We start from the raw sequence: 24,117 nt of genomic DNA, 5'->3' as shown, positions 1-24,117 counted from the left end.
TAATGCATCATGAAATCAATATGTTCAATCATGCTTCATCATAACATTTCAAATAGGATATTTTCATAATAAAATATCATTCATCCAATTCATGCAATGTTTCACAAATCATATCAGAAAAATACATAATAATTTATCGATAAATCTAGAAAATATGAAACATTACTTATCTTGAACGTATTCCAATAAATCTACATAATTCTATAAATTTTCTTTCAAAATTCTTCAGTTCATAAACCATATCACAATATCTGATTATCAGGTATCAATGATACTTATACGAGATCAAATTCAATAATTAGAAAGAATACGAATACTATATTTCAACAGTTTAGATTGGATCCGATCATCTAATTTCATCTAATCAAAATCTAATTAAGATATAAATGATCCAAAATTCGACTATCAGATCAAATCAGATTCGAAGTGATAGGATCGAGATTTCTTCATTGGTTTCATAAAATCAAGTAGAGAGAGAAAATCAAAGAGAGAATTCATGAGGTATAATTCGAATTGATCAGGTGATACAATCGAACATTATGATTGATCCAATATCTTGATTGATGAAATCAACATGATCTAATTAAGTCATAGCTAGATCGGGATCATGGATGATCAAATCTAAGGATTTATGGTCTGATCAAGGTGCTGGCATACTATCTGACAACCACGGATCAGGATGCTTTCACTAGAATCATTCAAACTCATCATCACTCAAACTCATCAAAATAAAATTTTTTTTCTTGATAAATTTTAAAAAAATAACTTCTAGAGAGATACAATTCTAGAGAGAGAAATTTATGAACATGAATCTGTACTAATTAGACGATACGGTTCAATAAATTCGATTGATCTGATCAAGATAAATTAATCAATTCATGCTGAAATTACCACATGGATAATTCAATAGAATCATGGGTGATAAAATCTAAAGATATTTGATCTGATCAAGATGGGTGCCAGTACGCTACCCGACAATCATAGATCAGGATTCTTCATCAGATCAAAAATACTAAAAGAAATTTCTCATTGATAAATCGATCAAGAGAGAGAAATAGTTTTAGAAAGAGAAAATTCTAGAGAGAAATTTATCTTGGACTCTTCAGACGATATGATTCAATAAAAATCCGATTGATCAGATCAAATCATGCTAAAATTATTATGTGAATAATTCAATAAAATTATAAAAAATAAAATCTAAAAATATCTGATCTGATAAAAGTGAATGCCGGTATACCGTCCGACAATCATAGATCAAAATTCATTATTAGGATCAATTTTAATTCATCATCATTCTTCTCAAAATTCTAAAAATCTTAGGAGAGAGAAATAATCTAGAGAGAGAAAGTAGAGAGAGATTAGAGAGAGAAAGAGAAAGCAGAGAGAGAAAGTCTCTCTCTTTCTTCTTCTTTTTCTTTTTTTCTTTTCTCTTTTTTTTCTTTTTCTTTTCTTTTTCTTTTTTTTCTTTTTTTTTCTTTTCTTTTTCTTTTTCTTTTTCTTTTTCTTTTCCTTCCTTCTTCTTCCTGCGGCTTCCTTTGGGCCAAAAAAGGGAACCTTACAGTCCTCTCAATTAGTCGGCTGGCCGGTGGTCGATTGGCACGAGACTAGCTGACGACAAGAGGGCGACGACAGGCAGCTCGGAGGGACCCAAACTAGTGGCCGATGGCGACCACCGACGCCCGAAAAATCAAAAAAAATAGGATAAAAATAAAGGTTTCTTTCGCAACAAAATTCGGCGACTCCGATTGCCGGCGATCATGCATACGGGCATGGGAAGGAAGGAGGAGAAGAGAGGGAGAGAAATCGGGCTTACCTTGAGCTGCGATGATCGCTGTGGTGAGGAATTGAGGCGAGCACGGTGATGGACTCTTGCGAGTGATTTTCGACGATTCTCGCCGTTTGGCTCCAATTTTCTTCATGGGAAAAAGAGAGAAAGAGTCTCCCCTTTGAATAGAGTTGAAGGGGAGCCTCTTTCCAACTTCGATTGGGAGTTAGTGAGAGGAGGAAGAAGACTCCCGAAGGGAGTCTTCTCCTCTGTTTTTCCTTCCTCTTTTTTTTTCGTTTGGGCTTTTTTTTTTTTTGGGCTGAGGTTTGTTACATGGGCCGGGTCATGATATTCTTTCCCTCTAAAAAAAATTTCGTCCTCAAAATTTTTCTTGCTTGAGTCTTCATAGTTTCTTACTTGAATCTCATCCATAAATATTTTAATATTTTAATTCTTGATATAAAATTTATTCTTAAATCATTTCATAAGAAAAATGTCAATACATCAAATATTGATCTGAAACGGAACCATTCATTTTCTTATTTATCAAGATCAATATTTCAAAAATTTTTAATATTTTAAGATTTCAAAATTATGATCTCATTTTCTATAAAAATAATGTTCAATATCTCATGACTCAAATTAAAATCAAATCTATCTCTTGTAGATAGAAGAAAATCAATGTCTCTATTCTTGCATAAGAACTTCATTCATCATCATCATTTTTTTTTCAAAATATTAACCACTCTTAATTTCAACCCATCATAAGATAGGAAAAACATACTTTTGTGAATAATACAATGACATCCCAATCAATCAAAATTCAAAAATATTTCTCTTATTCGTGCTTTCAAAGGTTAAAGATTTACCATTTCAATCTCATTCTCGAACTTTTGATATTTTAATTCTCGATGCAACTTCATCATTAAGTCATTTCCTAAAGATCAATATCACCAATATTGATTAGAATCAATATCACTATTTTTAGTCATCAAATTTTTCTTACTCAAACCCTCAAACTCTTAAATATTCTAATTCTTAAAGCAAATTTTATCATTAAGTCATTCCATAAGAAAAAATCAATAACTCAAAAATTGATCTAAATTAAAATTATTTTTTTTTATAATCAAAATCAATGTCTCTATTCTAAGTATATCAATTTTCTTTATCTAAACATTAACTACTCTTAATTAATCGATTCATTATCAAATTAAATTATAAATAACTCCAATCCATCTTTTGTAGAATAATCGTCAATATCAATAGATAACCTCAATCTTTTTCATTCAGTCAGAAAAATAATAATGATCAAAAGAGTTCAAACTTTGAATTTTATTATATCCTAGAGATAAATATTTGAGTATAATAATCTAAGATCAAAATCATTATTCGATAAACAATCTCAAATTCTTTCTAATAAATAGAGAATTAAAAAATTTAATTCTAGGATAGTGAAAATTTATCTCTAAATATTCTAAATCTAAAATCAAAAATCAAGGGTCTACTCATCCTAGAATTAGGATGCTAAATATTTTTTTAGCATAGTAGGTGGAAGCACTACTTTTAAAAATCACATTAAGGATATCCAAATTTTTTTTTAAATATTATTCTTTCTAATATCAATGAATTTTTTATATCAAACCATATCATCTATCATGATTCTTTGACTCAAAGAATCAACATTCCTGACTTACTCAAAGTAATCCAGATCACCATGCTTTCGCTGTGCACTCTGTTCTAACAATCAAAATTTTTTAGGTTCACCAAAAAAAAATTTTGATCAAATTATTTCTTTATCTTATCAATGGAAAAGATCTACAATTTTAAATTTCAATTAAAACCAAAGATTAACTTTCGATTCTCAATCTTACTTTTATTGGTATACAATAATCTTGATTAACCTTTGAATCCAATATCATATTTAAAACCATCATATAGGTCTACTATAATCAATATGAATCAAATTTTAATTCCCATATCAATTCAATTCGATAATTCCAAATCAAAATTCTATAAGTAAAATCAATAAGAAAATCCTTCGATGCTTCACCAAATTAAGACATAACCAGAATATATAAGAATTTTATATCATTATCTTTTCTATCATCAAGATCCTTAATATCTATCAAGTATCCTTTCATAATAATCATATAAGCTTCAAAGAATTAAATCTCCATTTAATAATTGATTCAATCAAGGACCTCATTAACAAAAGCAAAGGAACTCCATATCAATTTCTAAATCCAAAAATTTTAAATTACAAATTCACATGGATCCTATAATCTCGAATAAATATAAATCAGATCTTTTATCTTAATCTAAAAATATCAATTTTTCATTAACAACCTCAACAATAATATCAAAAAATCTCTTGATCAATTTAGATACGAAATCTTTAAATTAAAATTTTATACACATCATATAGTCTCCAAGAGATACAATAAGATCTATTATTTAGATCCAAGGATGATGATTAAAGATTCAAATACAATGAATATCCTACAATCTCATAATCGATTTTATCCATAAAAAATAGGTTTCTTTGCAATATCCTCAAATATGCATTCATCCTAATATATCATTTTATATATGATCCATATATCAAATTCAATTTCGATAAATATTCCAATCAAGCATCATAAAAGACTTTCTTAGTCCATTCTGGAATAATATTTTGTTATCAAATATTTATCTTGCCAATAATAGTCAACTTCTCAACTAGAAGTAATATCATAGTATTATTCTCATATCGAATTTAAACTTACGATTCACTGGAATAATCAATGATCAAATTAATAACCATAATGCATAATAAAATTTTATGTCAATCCTTTTGTGATTACTTTCAATCAAAATCTAACTAATCATATCGTAATCCATAGATTATCCATCATATTTCAAACTCTATATGTCATAATCTCTTGTGATCCTTTGACACATAATCTCAATGTTTAATCAAAAATTATAAAAATTTCTTCCACTACAATCATCAAAGATCTACACCATAATGTCCCTAGTGTCTATCCACTGACACTCATTCTATATACATCTTAGTTCATCCATTAATGCTCTGATACCACATTAATTGTCATGCCCCCGATCCGAGATTATGAATCGAGGGTCATGGCAACCGCTGCATACTCATAGAAAACTCTCCCTATAAGCATGCAAGGCATCTTATCATGATATCCTAAAACAACAGTGAAATAATTAGTCAATAATTTAAATCCAAAACATAACGATCTAAATTTTTTCTTTAATATCTCAATAAATTTAACAATAATTCATAGATCTTACATCAAATTCAATAAGACTTTCAACCTAAAATAAAAGTATGGATATTCTACTTCTGATCACTCTTCCATTTATATTTTGTATATCTTAATTCTTCAACATCTGTAAAAACAGTAAAAAAAGAAGGTAATGAACTAGACAGCCCAGTAAGCAATGATCACTTTCAACATATTTCATCGGGCATTAAACTAAATAATCATTTACAGAAAATAAGCATATATAGTTCATCAATTTAAAATTAATTTTGATTATGCAACATAATTCATGCCAAATTTATTTTTTTTTCGAAAATTTGAGTTTCTTTAGAGATTTTAATTTTTTTATTTTTAAATTCTTTTCATCAACCATGAGCTATGACCATATTTTTCCTGTGGCAGGGTCATAACACCGCGTATCTTCTTGTGGTGAGCTACGAATCATCTGGCAGCAAAGTTCTTCAGAACCGCTGGTCTCTCTGACGATTTATCGCTGGTCTCTCTGGTGACATGTCGCTGGTCTCTCTGGTGACATAAATCCTCAGAACAAATCAATTGCCAATGTATATGCCCCCATTGGCGGGGTCCTTTACATAGTCAGGTTGTCAATTCATATTGTTCTTATATTAGAATTCTTCATAAATCATATTTCATATTCTAATTTTGATAAGAAAATATATAATCATATAATATCAAAATCAATCAATATAATGCATCATGAAAATAATATGTTCAATCATGCTTCATTATAACATTTTAAATAGGATATTTTTATAACAAAATATCATTCATCCAATTCATGCATTATTTCACAAATCATATCAAAAAAATATATTATAATTTATCGATAAATCTAAAAAAAGTGAAACATTACTTACCTTGAATGTATTCCAATAAATCCACATAATTCTATAAATTTTTTTCTAAAATTCTTCAGTTCATAAATCATATCATAATATTCGATTATCAAGTGTCAACGATATCTATACGAGATCAAATTCAATAATCAGAAAGAATACGAATACTATATTTTAACGGTTTAGATTGGGTCCGATCATCTAATTTCATCTAATTAAAATCTAATTAAGACAAAAATGATCCAAAGTTCGACTATCAGATCAAATCCGATTCGAAGTGATAGGACCGAGGTTTCTTCATTGATTTCATAAAATCAAGTAGAGAAAGAAAATCAGAGAGAGAATTCATGAGGTACAATTCGAATTGATCAGGTGACACAATCCAACATTACGATTGATCCAATATCTCGATTGGTGAAATCAACATGATCTAATTAAGTTATAGCTAGATCGGGATCATGGATGATCAAATCTAAGGATTCATGGTCTGATCAAGGTACTGGCATACTATCTGACAACTACGGATCAGGATGCTTTCACTAGAATCATTTAAACTCATCATCACTCAAACTCATCAAAATAAAATTTTTTTTCTTGATAAATTCTAAAAAAATAACTTCTAGAGAGATACAATTCTAGAGAGAAAAATTCATGAACATGAATCTGTACTAATTAGATGATACGGTTCAACAAATTCGATTGATCTGATCAAGATAAATTAATCAATTCATGCTAAAATTACCACATGGATAATTCAATAGAATCATGGGTGATAAAATCTAAAGATATTTGATCTAATCAAGGTGGGTGCCAGTACGCTATCTGACAATCATAGATCAAGATTCTTCATCAGATCAGAAATACTAAAAGAAATTTCTCATTGATAAATCAATCAAGAAAGAGAAATAGTTTTAGAAAGAGAAAATTCTAGAGAGAAATTTATCTTGGACTCTTCAGACGATATGATTCAATAAAAATCCGATCGATCAGATCAAATCATGCTAAAATTATCATGTAGATAATTCAATAAAATTATAGAAAATAAAATCTAAAAATATCTGATCTGATCAAAGTGGATGCCAATATACCATCCAACGATCACAGATCAAAATTCATTATTAGGACCAATTTCAATTCATCATTATTCTTCTCAAAATTCTAAAAATCTTAGGAGAGAGAAATAATCTAAAGAGAAAAAATAGAGAGAGAAAGTAGAAAGAGACTAGAGAGAGAAAGAGAAAGCAGAGAGAGAAAGTCTCTCTCTTTCTTCTTCTTTTTCTTTTTTTTTCTTTTCTTTTTTTTTTTTTTTCTTTTTCTTTTTCTTTTTCTTCTTCCCGCGGCTTCCTTTGGGCCGAAACAGGGACCTCACAGTCCCCTCGATTAGTCGGTCGGTCGGCGGCCGATAGACACGAGACTAGCCGGCGACAAGAGCGCGACGAGGGGTGGCTCGGAGGGACCCAAACTAGTGGCCGACGGAGACCACCAGCGCTCGAAAAATCGAAGAAAAGAGGGTAAAAATAGAGGTTTCTTTCGCAACAAAATCCGACGACTCCGGTCGCCGGCGATCATGTACGGTATGGGAAGGAAGGAGGAGAAGAGAGGAAGAAAAATCGGACTTACCTCGAGTTCCGGTGACCGCTGTGGCGAGGAATCGAGGCGAGCACGGTGACGGGCTCTTGTGAGTGATTTCCAGCGATCCTCGCCGTTTGGCTTCGATTTTCTTCGTGGGAAAAAAGGAGAAGGGGTCTTCCCTTTAAATAGAGTCGGAGGGGAGCCTCTTTCCGACTCCGGTTGGGAGTCGGTGAAAGGAGGAAGAAGACTCACGAAGGGAGTCTTCTCCTCTATTTTCCCTTCCTCTTTTTTTTTTTTTTTGTTTGGGCTTTTTTTTTTTAGGCTGGGGTTTGTTACATGGGCCAGACCATGACAAGCCCATTGTTCATTGAGATCGCTGACAATATTTTCCGGTCACTGTTACAGCTGAGGGCAGCATGTTTTATGGGACCACTGTCAGGGGGCACATATGGTTGGATTTCATTCTTCTTCCTGATTAATCCTAGCCCTCGCTGTCACTTGCACTTCCTTGACAGTGTAACTGGGGATCAAAGGTCTAGCTATGACACTGCAAATGGCATCCAACGGTTGATTGGGCAAGCAATTGGATTTAAGTGCACCAATTTCACGCCTTGTTGCCATGTATATAAGGACCCCAGAAGCTAATAATGGAGGACTCCAGGACTGCCTTGGGTTGGAACATAGCATGATCAATCCTGGATGATCACTTAAGTTTAGCAAGGCTAGGAACTATACGCAATGTCAGCTTGAAATCGTATTTAGTTTGTTAGTTCCATCACTGCGCCGTTCGTTTTCATATATTAGTGTTGTAATTGCAAAGCCAAAGGTGACTCCAGCATCCAGCCTAAAAATAGTACCCAAAATGCTGCAGCCTACTCTAGGGTCATCTGTTGCAGTAGTTGAGGTCACTTGAAAGCATTCACCAAAGATACAGTCACATGTAAAGCGAAGTGGCTGCAATTGTTGTTATTGAGATTAAAAAAAAGAGCTGGTTCCCAGTTACCAAAGCATTTTCACCATCTAGCTACCAAACATGCCCAAGTTCATTTCCAAGAACACAATGCAATAAAATATAACTAAAAGTAGAATGAACCTGATGCAATAAAATATAACTTAAAGTAGAATGAATTGCTTATTTGAGCAGTTGATGCACAGTCATCAAAGGCAATGTCATAATTAATATAATAGATAGTAAGTATTATGTCGGTATCGAACTAAAAGAATTTTCAAATGTTACATAAAAAGAAGCAGCGGAAGTTGTAGAAACTGCAAGACTGCAACATAATCAAGGAAACCCCATGAATCTCACAGCATGGAATCATGCCATGCTAAGTAGAATAGTATAATTTTATTTTTTGTCTTTATATTTTGTTTAGTACAATTTGATGTCCCAGCTGATAAACATCAAAGGATAGACATGACTGAGGTATCAAATAAACTGTATGGTGAAATTATGACAATGATTCAATTGTTGTTGGATCTATTACAGGTTGTTGTGCTCAAATCATCAAAAGGTTAAATAAATGCCCCTTCTCTACAAAATAGAAGGAAAAGTTGACAGCTGAGATTCCTTATGTACATTTAGCATACAACATCAGCTGCAGCAGAGCCAGACTTCCGAAAAACAGAGTGGAGAATGCCATCCAAGCTTAGCCATGAAAGATATATTACATCGTAGCTGAAGACAGATTGTAAACTTTGAGTCAGATGCTACTCAGGTCCATCCTGAACAATAACTTGTTCTGCAAATGTTCTGCACCATCTAGCCTATTTCACAACTCAACACCCGCTCCAACTAATGCAGCTGTCACCGAAGCTGATGCCTCCTCAAGTGTTCGTCGCTTCGTCACAGCATTAAAAGCCTTGATAATATCTCCAACCTCCCAATCATTGAAGTCACTCACACCAATACCACATTCTAGTCCAGCACCAACCTGGAGGAAGGGGGAAAAAGTAGATAGCTGGGTAAATATTGCTCCAAACAGACTCACAGGCTGACAAATAGAAATAATAGAAGCAACTCAGTGAAAATGCAATGTCCACATATATCTAAGAGTATTACTTGAAGGATGATAAATGAGAAGACAAGAATGCCTGCTAATCATAACTGAGTCAGACTTGGAGTGGTTATTCATTCCAAAGGATAAATATTCATGATTTCTATGAGCTAAAGAAAGATCATTTTTTTATGTATATACCCATATAAATATCTGAAATTATGTGAATACCCTTGTAAATTTACTATTTACATATACACCATTATAAATTATTCTTTTTACATGTATACCTTTATAAAAATCAAAAGTTGCATGTATACCCTTACAAATTTACTAATAGTATGAATACCCTTATAAATTCTCTTTTTTGTGTATACTCTTATAATATCCCTTTTTGCCTATATACCATTACAAATTATTGCTTTTTTCACGTACACCCTTAACTCAATAAAGGTAAATGTGCAAAAATAAATAATTTAAAGATATACATGCAAATAGTAAATTTACAAAAGTATAAATATAATTTCATGTTTTACATGGCTATACATGCAAAAAAAATTTAAGGATATACACAAATAATAACTTTGTGAGGGTATACACGTAATTTCAAATATTTATAAGGGTAACCATGCAAAAAAACCCAAGAAATATCTATTTCTTGATGACAGATGTGGTGCTCACAATTACTACAGTATTTATACGCAAATAGGAATTAAATAATCATTGTATGAAACTACAATGGCTATAGTCAATCGACACCTTACCCCTAAAGGCTTGTCCTTTAAGGGCTCCAAGGTTCAAATCTTGGATACGCTCAAAAGGAAAATTATAATGACTTGAACTCTTCTAGAGCATGTACTTTTAGTGTCAAAAAGATTAGTGCCTTGTCCCTGCTCACTATCCATCTCATAGTTACACTTGAACTGTTGGCACATTAGATTGAAAAAGAAGACAAAACCTTGTAGCATATACAAGTCTATAGAAGTTTCATTATCCCTCTACACCAAAGTCCACTGTCTCGGTACCAAGTACCGTATCAATACCTTACTGGTTCAGTACAGTATCATACACATCCTATATTGAAATAGCTTCCAAACCATTTTTCTTTATTTTTGTCTCAGTATACCTCGGTACAGATCAATATGCTTCGGTACAGATCGGTATGCGCCTCGATATAGGGTGGTATGTCTCGGTATGGGCAGTACAGGGCTTGTACTAACTCAAAGTGGGGTTTCGTGCTGATTTCCTCTTCGTACGATATGATACAACCTATATCGGGCAGTATAGGATGGTACGGTAGACCATGCTTTATACCAATCTATCTCACTGTTCACCCTTTCTGTCCTTGCCTAAGGCACCCAACACATCAATCTAGTCCCTCGATTTCCTCAAGCAAGCAAACATTGATAATGGACTGCAGCAAAGAGCTAGATATCCCACTACCCAGGCAGCCACTCTTTCCATTAATTGTATACCAACCATGCCAAGAACATGCTAGAGACAGTAAGTGCAACGTTTCCATCTTAGTCAACAAGATCATGAGGGAACATGGCTGCTTAGGTCCTCCCATGTATATGCCGAGGTTTGCAATTTCTTATGCCTTTCAGTGGTTCAACTCTAGCAGGAACAGAGGCAAGTTCCTTCTTGCCTCAAAGCAATAAATATAAACATGAAGATCAAATGTTTGTGTGTGTCCCTCTGTGTGTGTGCGCGCGCGCGTGTGTGTGTGTTCCTCAGTGTGTATCCTAGCTGATTTTCAGTTAATGAACCTCCAATGCAAGACTCATTTGTGTTCAGCTCTAATCTGACTTCAAACCTCTACTCTTCCAGCAATTTCCATGAAGTGTAATTTTGTTCTCAAAACTGAATATGGGGGCTGTAAGTGCCTAAAACTTGTACTCATTCAGAAGATCTCATATTCTATGAGCCTTAAAAAATTGGTATCAGATCTAACAATATTCAGAAATCACATATTACACCAAAGATGTATCCTCATTCCATCTACCCTGCTCTTAACACAATTGAAATCTTCCAAATCCCCCCATAAATTTATACTCATTCAGAAAAACTGAAAAATTGACAGCCATGTGAAAAATTAGCATAAGTTCCAATGATACTCTGTGATTTCTTAACACTTGAAAGACATATTGCTACTCCATCCACTTTGCACTAATGTCGAAGAAAAAAAATTGCATATAGAAGAAGGCTGCAACAGCAGCTATTTAAGGAACCTTATGATCATTTCTTACTGCACCCTCAACTCCAAATAGTAATCCAAGTTGTCATCCACGAAACCCATAACAAACTCATATACTCAAAAAAAATGTTTTGAATTTTGTCCTGTCTCATTGACCACTGAATCTTAGTCTCACATTAAAGGTTTTACATCTAATGTTTTGAAAATCACATTAAAGATAGATGATTATTTTATTTCTGTTATATTTGTCAACAGTTTAAACCCAACTGTCAATTTGGTCAAAGACCATCACTTGAATCTCACCAATTGAATGGGAATATGATCACCATATATGAACACTTGGTTTAATATCATATGTAAAAAGGCTTCTTCAGTTTTGAAGTGTGTGTTTGTGTGTATATGGAACTTACTGTGGTTACGACTGATCCAACTAGGGAGAGAAAATTTCCTCCTCCCATCCACTCAACTTGAATATCACATGAAAACAAGCAGCAGAGAAAATGATTTCCATAAGAAACTCAGATGCAAGGTTTTACCCTGTTTATTCCTTTCAAAACCAATATACAACGCTATGGTTCAAGGCCTTGAAATTTATACTAGTGAGGTCAACAACTCCAAATCTGGGTATAAATCCTCTTCTAGCTAAGGGATTAAATTTCCTAAAACTAGAAAAAAAATATAAAAATTGCTAAAATTGGTCCAAAGCTAGATCACAAATCTATATCATCATTGCCTTCTATTGCATTGGCCAACTTTTCATAGATTATGAGTTGTGCTCCAGTCAACATTAACTATAAATCATGGATTCAAAAATTGCTAAAACAGAATGGTATTATAAATACTAGACCATTCCAACATGAAACCAGCACCCATACGAACACAGGGATGTCGAAGCCATCTATATCAATATGTACTAGCAGTTCTGGTCCATACGGGTGTATATCAATGGTATTGTACCAACCAAACTAGTCAATATTGATGACTTTTCATTCTTTTAGATGCCGCCAGTTTCAATATGTAGTATATACTATCGATACTGACAAAAATCGCTAAAACGGAATAGTATTATCAACACTATACCATTCCAACATGAAACCACCACCCATATGAACACAGGGATGTCGAAGCCATCTATATCAATATATACTAGCTGTTCCGGTCCGTATTGGTGTATATCGATGTTACTGTACCAACCAAACAAACCGGTCGATATTGATGGCTTTTCATTCTTTTAGATGCTGCAAGTTTCAGTATATAGGATATACTATCGATACTGATAATTTACTGATACCTTACCATTCTGATATAAAAATGATATAAGGTTCAGTATCAGTATTTAGAACCTTGCTATAAATAGTAAGTCGAGTTCGATAAGGCATTTCAGAGCCCTAAATAGCCTTGAATTAGCGTTGTTTTGAGCCCAACAAGCCTATCAATTGGCTTGCCCATTGTAGATCTTGAAAGTTACCTAATTTGAAAAAAAAAGCTGAAATAAATAGCTGAAATAAATCCCATATATGAAAATTACACCCTCCAGAAGTTTTATATCATGATCAAATTCTAGATGTGGAAATCTTGCTAAAAGAGCCTAACTAGACCTGCTCAAAGTGGCCTAGTAGGTCCACAGCAAGTCTGTTGATCATCATGGATGAATCGTTAATGACTTATGACCATATATGGATTTTTGGAATAGAATAATCCAACCTACACAATTAGGGCATCAAAGACGAGAATAGCATAGCTACCAACAAATGCACTTTCAATTTAGGTCATGGATTTTGGAAAAATGTGCTTGCAAAATGAATGTGACTTATTTGAGATTACAAGGGACTAGCTTACTTGGCATTGCCCCCTGCTGTCCGTCACATACTTCTGCCTCTTGCTTTAATGGTTCAAGGTCTAAACCCCTAGATTATTTTAAACAAGGTAAAGGGAATCACAAAAGCCCTAGATGAACTCTAAATGAAGGGGAGGAGAAGGTAGAATAATTTATTGCCCCCCTGGCTTAATGAAACCACACACCTTAATGATCTATCACAACGTTATCATAGATATAGAGTGGCCTTTTCTCTAGTAATAAACAATAGTGATTCTTAGTAGGATGATTTTGTAAATCTTGATAAAGTAACTTCCTGATTATTTAACACACTACTAACAAGGAAACAAGTAGGAACCCACTGAACACGATTTCTCCATGTTTTTCCTACTATTTCTTTCATGATATCTGTAATAGTTAGATAGCAAGTTTCCTATTTCTCCAACAAGGACTTCTCCTTATCACCCTTTTGCATTTCTTTGCATAATGTTTGTCCCATCAGTTTCCTTTATGGCCACTATGAGAATAGTATATTATAGAAATCAAGGTTTTAAATCCCATAGGCCAGATGTCCTGACTTTTCCATAGAAATGGAAATCCTACCCCATCCTGACAATGGTCTTGGTCAGGCATCCTGATTGATAACTTCATCTCTCCCCTTCTTTCCTTCCTGTCTTTGTTTTTCTTCTTTTCTTCCTTCTTTTCTTTCTTTATTTTTCTTCTTTTCTTCCTTCTTTTCTTTCTTTGTTTTTCTTCTACCTTTCTTTATCTCCTTTCCTTTTTCTTTCATCTTCTTATCTTTTCTTTTATGTCTTTCTTCTTTTTTTCCTCTTCTTTCTCTTTGTTCCTTCTTTCCTTCTTTTCTTTTTCTTCTCCCTTCATTTCTTTCTTCCCTTCTTCTTCTTCTTCTTCTTCTTTCCTTACACTTTTTCTTTTTCTCCATCTTTCCCTTTTTTCTTTTATCTTTCTTCTTCTCTCTCTACATGGATGGATTTGGGAGTCCCAAAATTGTCTTGATCCCCTTTTTTCACAGAAACAAGAAAGGACAATTGAGAAACCGCCCATCCTATCGGGACTTGAAATCTTGATAGAAAGCGTGGATAATATAGCCTGCTATTACCTCAGATCTTCTGGTTAGGACACATATAAATTCCTAGTGGCAGCTCTATATCATGCGGTAGCCTTGCAATATTGGAAGCTTAGAAGTCCACTGATGACAGGAGATTTCCTACTTGTCCAAGAAACACATCACAACAACAAACTTTTTAACTATAATTAAACATATCTAATTGAGATAGTTTTAGTAAAGGGTTCTTGATTTACTCATTCACTCAAATAACCAGAATTCTATGATTAGAAGAGGACGCCAAAAGATCTCTTGTCTACATGTCCAAGCTCACACTACCTATTGATGAGAGAATAACAATTAAACTATAGCAAAGGCAATGATAGGTGACGAATGAAAATAATTGTGAGAGCACGAATATTGTAAACTTCTCAAGGACCTTTTGAGACTATCTTGTTGTCTATATTAATGCTTTGCAATTTTATTCATCAAAGGTCTATATCTTGAACAAGTCATGCTTGGCCCAAGATTTAATCTGCAAATGAAGAAACATTATAACAAATCTTGTTGCATTCATGTCAAACACTATTTTCTTTTTCTAAAGCACAAAGAATAACAAATCTCAAGAACTTCCTTGGAGTCAATCTGGAAAGTGAATAGGAGTGTTTGGCGTTGCTTCTCTCGAGAAAGAGTAGATAGAAGCCTGGTTTTCTAAGTTCCCTAAAAAGTGCTTTTATGACTTTATATTCTTGTAGAAGCACTATTTAGATGATGCTACCAAACAGTTATTTTTTTTTAATGAAATGCTTTTGTTGCTTTGAAGTTTACAAAAGAACTTTTAAGCAATATCAAACACACCCGAACCTTTAGATTAGGGGGTTCAATAATAGCTATCCTTGTCAAGAAGGCAATTTTTGGTATTCGGATAGTTTGAACTACCTATTCTGGTCGATATAGCCTTATGCATCTTAGCCAGGATATCCATTTCCAAGATATTACAGGATAGAGGTACTTACAGTTCATACCAGGGTTTTCCACCCAGTTATCAGTGGAAAGACAAAAAAACTCCCCCTCACCAACAAAAAAGTAATTTTGTTGGCAGGGGCAAATATCTTTTCAACAAAAAAAAAATAATAGCAGTAGACTATCACCATTAAAGGCTGAGACCATGATATGCCGGCATTGCAACCAAATGCATATTTCATTGTATTCTGTGATATCCTTGGAACAACAACTCCCTCTATAAATTTCTAGGATATCTATAGTTTTCCAATTTTTTATTCAACAACTAAATTGAGCCTTAATGGATTAAAATTCTTCAAAAGACTATCGATAATCATCATCACTAATTCAGAAGAATATTGACTTACTATGCTATTTCTTCCCCTAAATCATAAACCATACAACAAGCTAGTTATTGTCACCTAATATATCACTCAATTGTTGATAGAGTGATTATAATTCTGCAAGCTAGAAATGTAACAGGTGCTTCAGTAATCTTCAAAAGCATGATGTCATTTAAGAGCATTTTGAGATATAACAATTGTACCTCAGGATGTGATCCACATATATCATTTAAAAACATACCTCCTTCACCTCTTCTTTCACTCGTCTCAAAGAATCAATATTGCCTGTGTGAATTGTTTTCCCATTTCGAACAATCCAAACACCACAATCTTTCACCACTTTCCCCTCAGTGACCATGCATCCAGCGACACGTCCACTACCACTGCTAAATGTGGCTCGAACATCTGCTGATCCTACTGGAACTTGCTCCTACATGATATATTAAAAGTGCACAATGTTTAATATAAATCTCTTCTATATAGATACCAACGCATCAGAGATGAAGTCCAAACCAATTATAGCATCATTTCTACCTCAACAGGCTCTAAAAGTCCTTCCATTGCATTACGCATTTCATCAATAAGATCATAAATGACCCCATAGAGACAAATTTCAACATTCTTTTTCTCTGCATAGCTCTTAACTGAACCTGGTGCTTTCACATTGAAGCCAAATATAATGGCCTCAGTGGCAACAGCGAGATCAACATCACTAGTACTCACATCACCTGGTGCTTGAAGAAGGAACTTCAGAGTAACATTATCCTGTGGGAGAACTTGAAGAGCATGTCTGATGGCTTCAATTGAACCCTATTATTGATGAAAGTGCTATCAAGTCAGCTGAAAAGAGATATATATCTACATATGATGATCGCATGAAAGCTGAACCATAGGCCAATTTGACAACAAACAAATATATTGTGATGAGTAAGCACTGAAAGGCATCATGCAGGTTCACAAAGCATACCTGAACATCGACTTTCAGGATAATATTTAGCTGATGCTTATCTAGTCCCGACTGTCTTCCAGCTGATACAGCAGAAGCAATGGAAGAGAGAGTGACCTTTCCCTCCCCAGCCTTTGCAGATATTCGTGCAACCCTTAATGATTCTGCACATGCATCTGCCCTTTCACGTGCAACATCAAGGGAGTCAACAACCTCAAATTCATCACCAGCAATAGGAACACTGCTCAAGCCAATTACCTGTGGAAGAAAATAGAAGAAAATGTCAAAGCAATCGAGAACAAGCAACTAAGATAATTATAAAATTTAAAAATATTTAAAGAGAAAGCTCTGGAAAAAAACATCACAAAAGTCACAGAAACCAAATCATTTTAGCACATCCCCTTTCTGATTATCAGTCTTTCCATCATCCGAAGAATCTTTGAAAGCTCATTTTTCAAAAAGGTCCCATCTGTTTGATCGCATAATTAATTTTATAGAGAAGTATTTTTATAACTAATCTCCATTGGGCATGCAATCACTGAATCTGAAAGAAAAAAAATTGATGATACACGTCATCCAGTATCCAAATCAGAGCAACCTATACTGCTGAAATCCTCAAGTCACCAATCTTGAAATGAGTAATTTTCCTTTAGAAACATGCAATCTTATTGATGGATTTGTTTGTAACAATACAAAAGTTTGGACAATTTCTCTTTGACAATCAAAACTATACAAGCCTAAAAGCTTTGTTTTTAATCTTCTATAATAATTGAAGATGTGAATGACAAGGCACCATGTAGGCATGAGAATTCTAGCAGGTGGAATCTGCTATCACTTACATTATAAATCTATCACCTAGCATCTACCAGTTTTAGAAAACCATAAAAATGAAGATAAAAAATTTATTGTTTAATTCTTCTATTCTTTAGTTTTTTTAAATGTTTATCATGTGCAGTTCTTCTATCCATGTCAAATCTGAAAACTATGCAGTTGTATCTGTGGAACATAGTATTCAAACCATTGCAAACTCTGATGTGCCACTTGTCGATCAGCGATTAATGCTGTCAATTTCTGAAATGAACACATGTTCTTTCAATTTATTTTTCCCTTCTGGTGAGGCAGTGCAAAGGATTTTAACCATTCAATTTACTAAAGTATAACTGAATCTCTCAGTGGAATTAATACTCACAGTTTTATGTTGAATAACAGTTTCACTTGAAAACTTAAAGGACTGGAAACCAAGTGCATGGGACTGCTACTCAGTCCAAGCCTTCACTAACAGCACAACAGTGACTTTGGCTGAAAAAGGGGAACATATTATAATTTACGTTTAAATAATTCACCAAGCCTTGGATTGGTTTCACATTAACATAGAGCATGCGTAAATGACCTACTAATCTCTCATGAAAATAACATAAAAGAAGCATGCCATACTATAATGTTGTGCCAAAAAGCCCTTAAGACAAGAAGGCCACCCATGTATCTTATATACAATGAATTCTCCAATCAAGTGTGCCAAAGAGAAGAAGACTAGTGTGTGAAAGAATCAATCAGGAACTAGTTAGTTCCCTCATACATCACATTGAATTTTCAGATTTGGAGATATCAAACATAAATTGATGATGATGAATAGTAGACTTGAGAAGAGAACAAACAAACCTGCACAGCCATGGATGGTCCAGCTTGGTCAACACGACCTCCTCTATCATCAAACATAGCACGGACCTGCTCATGGAAAGAATTTGCGCATGGGCTGTCAGGACTTTAAGTCAACATAGAAAACAAGGCCTACAAACTGCAGAATTTTGAGATTATGCAGAACATAGCATTGCAAATAAGTTGCTGTTTGCATTTCTCTAAAAGTTATAACACCAGTGTTCATTCAGAAAACTAACCTTTCCAAAGGCTTCACCACACACAACAACATCACCCCTTTTGAGGGTTCCATTTTGCACAATCAGTGTGGCAGTGGGTCCCTTTGATTTATCAAGACCTGCCTCAATGACAGTACCCTTTGCATTTCTATGAGGATTTGCCTTCAATTCTTGCAGCTTTACAATTAAAAAAATAATAATAAGGTTGAATATTCACCCAGAAAGTCAAGTTGCCAGCAGAAGCAAATAAACAGAAATCAAGATAAATTCACATACCTCAGCAACAAGCATGACAGTTTCCAATAATTCATCGACATTGTTTCCTTTAAGAGCACTTATCTGATTTAGGTAATAACTAGATATCAACTCTCAATAGTTGTTTTAAGTGTCAGATAAAGATGAGGATAACATTTATAAGTTATTGTTTGGGGAGCAACCTGGACCATTGGGATGTCACCACCCCACACTTCTGGCATAAGGCCAATAGAAGAAAGTTCTTGCATAACACGTTCAGGATTCGCTCCTTCTTTATCTACCTGGGTACCATAACTACTGGAATTGAGAAAAAATTTTGTGAAGACAGGACCAAAAATGAAACAACAATAGAGATTAATTCACATGCCTTATTTATGGCTATTATAATAGGCACACCAGCTGCCTTGGCATGAGCTATTGCCTCATTTGTTTGGGGGCGCACTCCATCATCAGCAGCTACCACAATAATGGTAATGTCAGTCACCCTTGCTCCACGTGCCCTCATGGCACCAAATGCCTGTAAAGTCCAGATTTTTAATGACAAATTATATGTTGGTGAAGATATACTGAAGATGAAACTTCAACATCTTAAGTTACATAATCGTACTTTGCAACGCATTGAAACCAAAGCCATCAAAAAATTTATATGCAGAAAGATGATGTCAGCCAAAACTAAAATGGGCTGGCACAACTGAAATCACACACCTCATGCCCTGGAGTATCAAGAAAGACACAGGCCTGAGCCTTTCCATCAACTGGGATGAGAACTTTATATGCCCCAATACCTTGGGTTATTCCACCTGCCTCAGTCGCTACCACCTGTACATACCAATTGGTCAGACCTTATTATTTCAGAAAAGCCATAGAAACAGAAATGTGGAAAATGCCGCGCATATTTTCAGCTTTGCAGTATATGCATGGGAAACTACCTATGAACTAAGGCAGATGTGTGATACCAACTGAAGATTTAAAAATTACCTTGCTCTTACGAATATAGTCCAAAAGCGTTGTCTGTCAATGCAAATTACAAAAAGCAAAAGTTATAGCAAAGGAAGGTACTGAGACTTGATCCTACTCAAACCAAAAATAAGAAACAAATACTGCTCAGAAGATAATACCTTTCCATGATCAACATGACCCATTATTGTAATAACTGGATGCCTATCCTCCAACATGTCCAAATCCTCCTCATCAAGCAGTTCTTTCTTCTTTGCCATCTCTTCCACCCTTATGGGATCTTTTTCTAATACTTCCACATCATATTCCTTGCATATCATCCTGACCATGTCTTTATCCAGAGTATGCACTGTATCAGGCTTTATTCCTTTTGAGTATAAATATCCAAGGATATCCGCTTCGCTGACTGCTAATTTATAAGCCAGATCCCCAGTGAACATCCCCTCCTCACCCACCTCCAGAATCTCTACTTTAACAGGTGCTGCAGCTTTAGCTGCCTCGAGTCTAGCAGCCTTACGGCTTGCCTTACTCCATTTCCTGCCTTTCCTTGCCCCTGTCACACCAGGAATAGGCGCATCAAGTTCTGAAGCATCCTCATCAGGTATGTCAGCATCATCCACCAGACGCCTACGCACACCTCCAGCCGCACTTGATTTCTTGCGACGCTCTTCTTTGGCTTTTGATGGAGCAGGTCCTTTCACTGGTTTTGTAGGCACTAATAATGCTTCCGCTGCAATGGGATCGACAACTGGCTTCTTGGAAGCAAACCTATCTATAAGAACTGGCTTCCGGTCTTTTAAGTTAGCAGGTTTCTTTGCTACAGGGGGAGCTGGAGGTGCAGATGGAGCAACAGAAGGCTTCACTTGCAGCTTTGGAATGACTTGGGATGGTGAAGGCATTTGATTTTGCAAAGGTGCAAGTGGAAGAGCTTCAGGTTTGTTCGCTTCTGTCACTGGAGAACGACCTTTCTGTTCCTGCCCTTTCTCTCTCTCAATTCTCGGTATCTCTTTTACCACCTTTTGCACATTTGCCACGGGGTTCCCCTTTCGCCAGATGCTCTTTGACATCTTTGACTTCCTTGTCGGTGAAGTGTTCACCGGTCTACTAGGTCTTGAGCTACCACTGGACTTGCCATTGCCCCTAATCTCTTTTCCATCCAATTTGACCCTCTTTGCTGTCTCAAGCTTTTCTGCCTTCTCCAAGACCTCCCCAAGTGACTCTATCATTTTATCTCTATCTTCTTGTCCAGTCTCCAGCATCTTATCATGAACAACTTTGTCTGGAGACCACAATGCTGAGTTCACAGGATCGGGCCCATTTGGCTGGGCCTTCGAGACAGGCTTGGGAGGAGGCTTAAGGACAAGATCAGCATCATCTTCTCTGCTGCCACTACTACCCCTATAAGTAGATTCTGAAGAAAACGGAATTCCCTTCTCCTCGATCAAGTCGGTGGTGACCAGACACCTACAGACTCGACCAGGGGAACGGGACCGTCGCTGCACACCGCCAACACTACGAAAACTAATCCTAGAAATGATGCGAATTCTCCTAACGGCTCCAGGCGAAGGAGAGACCTCGAAGACCGTCGACGAGTTTGTCCTCACGCTTCCCAGAGTAGCAAGGGAAGCAGGAGAAGCCATTGTTTCACCCTTGAAGCCACATACAAAGAACTACGAGCTCAGGGCTCTGGACCAGTTCACAACACCGATGCCCCGGAAATCCGCATCAAAATCGAGTCTTTTTATCACAGCTCGATCCTGGATGGCACAAAAAACATATCCAAATATGAAATTTGCCTAAAAGAACAACTATTCGACGAATTGCGATCGACGGGGAGCGGTTTAGAACCCTTGGAAACCCTAATTTAATGCTCAGAGAGGAAAAGAAAGCCTAAATTTCATCAAGTTTAGCTAAGAATTAACGATTAATAAGAGCTCTGGGAGAGAAAGAGCTTACCTTAGATGTGGCGATGGATGATTTTTTTTTTTAATTTCTTTTTGGCTCTCCAGAGAGGAAGAGAGGGAGAGAAAGAAAGGCGGGGAGGAAGAGATATATTGGATTTGCTTTGGTTTTCTTAAATGAAAAATTTCTGGTGGCAAAAGGTTCGAGCGTTGGCGGTATCCCCTGAGGTACGTGTGGCTCTTTCTCCGCTTGTCAATTTCTACGTGATAAGGTTTTTGATAGGGGGCGAGCCACTCAAGCTGAATCCATCTGATGGTTGGTGGATGGCTGACAATTATGAGCTCTCACTCGCCCCTTGTGGTAAACCATGTTCCACACCAGTCTTTTTTGTGTGGGTCCACTTCCCCATAAGCATGCATGCTCCAGCAAGTTCGAGGCAATGTGCTATAATTTTTTTTTTTTGGTAACATATAATTTTCTTTTTCATCTTCAAGGGAATGTGCTATATTTTGAGATGAATAACCTGCTACCAGGGATCACAAATGTTCTGTACAGCCGAGGTTTGGTCTTGGCCAGGAACAAGTTCAATTTGGGCTCGATCTAAAATTAAATAAATCATGCTTGAACCACTGAATTCGGCTTAAAATTATTTTTTTTTAAAAGATATAAGCTGAAAATTAGTTTCATTGAGCCAAAGTAGCTCCTCACTCGATAGGGTCGGCTCTATTAGGCTAAAAAATATATTAAATATAGATTCTTTCTCTCTCTCTCTCTCTCTCTATATATATATATATAGGTAGATAGATAATGATTATTGGATCATAGATACAATTATCTACAATATTAAGATATTTTCAAACTTGAAAGTATAGTTAATTTTTGAATTCATTAAAATATTAATTTAGATATGAACCAAGCTTGAAAGCAAGATTATACCGAGCTTGAATAAAACTTTAATTTAAGCTTGAATGTAGCTTAGTCTTTTTTTTTTTTTGGGGTATTGGAAAGGCTCTTAAAAGGGAAGTCTCAACGCCTAACAAAAACAGTAGAACTGATATCAGCACCGAGGATCATTCGAACCTGGAAGGGAAGAATTGAATCCAAAAAGAATTAACAATCACCCTTCAAAGCTTGCTTCATAATCCAATCTGTTGTTTGATCATCTTTCCTATAGATGTGGGAGACCGTGAAGAAGAAAGACTGCTTCCAATAAAGCATGTCTTTAATAAAAGGATGATCAGAATACCTACAAATGAATGGAGACTGCTATCACTGAATAAGCATAGCAGAATCTCCATCCAATCAGATCAGAGCAAATCCAAATTGCTGAATAGTACTTGAAAGGCCAGCTCATGCAGCTATCAACTCTACATATAAAATCGAGGGAGTATTCAAGATCTTACCTATAAATTAGTATCCCATTATGATCTCTAACAATAAATCCCGCAACTGCTGTATCATGAAAGACAGATCCTTCAAAATTAATTTAATAATGCCTAGGCAAGGGGGCAGCCAAGCAACATACAAGGATGAGAAATTAGATGAGCCAGCCAACAAAAGGAAGACCCCTGTTCCTGGAATGTGCTACTAAAACAGTATTAGAAATATCTGATCTGAAGTCATAAAGAAAGTGGCTAACTTGCCGGACTATATTTAGTGGATGAGTAAAGGAGGCTTGAAACAACCTTTCATTCCTTACCTTCTACATAATTCATAACAAATATAATATAGCTAGCCGAATCCACAACTATATCGAGTGTCAGTTAACATATGAACCAATACCGGCAAAGAATTGGGTAAGGAACATCCTGAAAAGAGGAACAAAGAATGTGCCAACACTGCTGGGCCATAGAAAAATGAACGAATACATGTTCCACATCCTCAATTACCTCAACACATTGATCACAATATAGAGTATGCTGAGGTATCTAACCCAATTGATATAAATGCCTCTTAGTTGGGAGACAAGACCATAATAATTCCCAACCAGAAAAAAGAACTTGCATAGGAACTGGTAACTTCCATAAGATTGTAAAGGATACATTAATATCATTCTCATATGGTGAACGAAATAAAGAAGATAAATCCTTACCAGCCACCTTAGAAACCGAGTATTGGCCCACACCAATTGATCTTGTCTATGAGTCTTAGCCATAGGAATAGTTGAAATAACTGAAAGCAAGTCAGGTGCTAAAATAGATGAAAGAGCATTGAAATCCCATCATCTATCCTGATTCAAAAAAGAAGACACCTGAACATCTAGCTCCATATTCATATTTAAAAATATAAGCCAAGCAA

At 35.3% G+C, this 24,117-nt stretch overlaps 1 protein-coding gene across 2 annotated transcripts; it reads right to left on the bottom strand.

Moving 5' to 3' along the window:
• Positions 1 to 8,768: 8,768 nt before the first annotated feature.
• LOC105045376 (translation initiation factor IF-2, chloroplastic) lies at positions 8,769 to 22,010 on the bottom strand. 2 transcript variants are annotated; one of them, XM_073257931.1, is made up of 13 exons: positions 21,874 to 22,010; positions 20,079 to 21,674; positions 19,939 to 19,971; positions 19,666 to 19,779; positions 19,324 to 19,477; positions 19,143 to 19,237; positions 18,982 to 19,044; positions 18,727 to 18,882; positions 18,491 to 18,556; positions 16,853 to 17,089; positions 16,420 to 16,695; positions 16,127 to 16,315; positions 8,769 to 9,397 (listed from the first exon to the last, which is right to left on the bottom strand). In XM_073257931.1, exons 2-13 carry the CDS (start codon positions 21,555 to 21,557, stop codon positions 9,236 to 9,238), a joined length of 3,024 nt encoding a protein of 1,007 aa, XP_073114032.1. In that variant the 5' UTR covers positions 21,558 to 21,674; positions 21,874 to 22,010; the 3' UTR covers positions 8,769 to 9,235. The 2 variants fall into 2 exon arrangements, with proteins under 2 accessions (XP_073114032.1, XP_073114033.1); XM_073257932.1 differs by lacking the exons at positions 16,127 to 16,315; positions 16,420 to 16,695 and having other exon boundaries at positions 8,994 to 9,397.
• Between the last annotated feature and the right edge of the window lie 2,107 nt (positions 22,011 to 24,117).

The sequence above is a fragment of the Elaeis guineensis genome, chromosome 5 (assembly GCF_000442705.2).
Source record: "Elaeis guineensis isolate ETL-2024a chromosome 5, EG11, whole genome shotgun sequence".
Lineage (NCBI taxonomy): Eukaryota > Viridiplantae > Streptophyta > Magnoliopsida > Arecales > Arecaceae > Elaeis > Elaeis guineensis.
This window is presented reverse-complemented; position numbering and strand designations above follow the sequence as displayed.

Bases quoted from the DNA above. Each gene is read 5' to 3' on its own strand.
- LOC105045376 (XM_073257931.1), bottom strand. From the start codon at position 21,557: ATGGCTTCTCCTGCTTCCCTTGCTACTCTGGGAAGCGTGAGGACAAAC. The intron at 18,557-18,726 runs GTTAGTTTTCTG...TTCCATGAGCAG, and splicing joins GTGGTGAAGCCTTTGGAAAG to GTCCGTGCTATGTTTGATGA. The intron at 9,398-16,126 runs GTATGTTTTTAA...CCCTTCCTCCAG, and splicing joins TGAAAGAAGAGGTGAAGGAG to GTTGGTGCTGGACTAGAATG.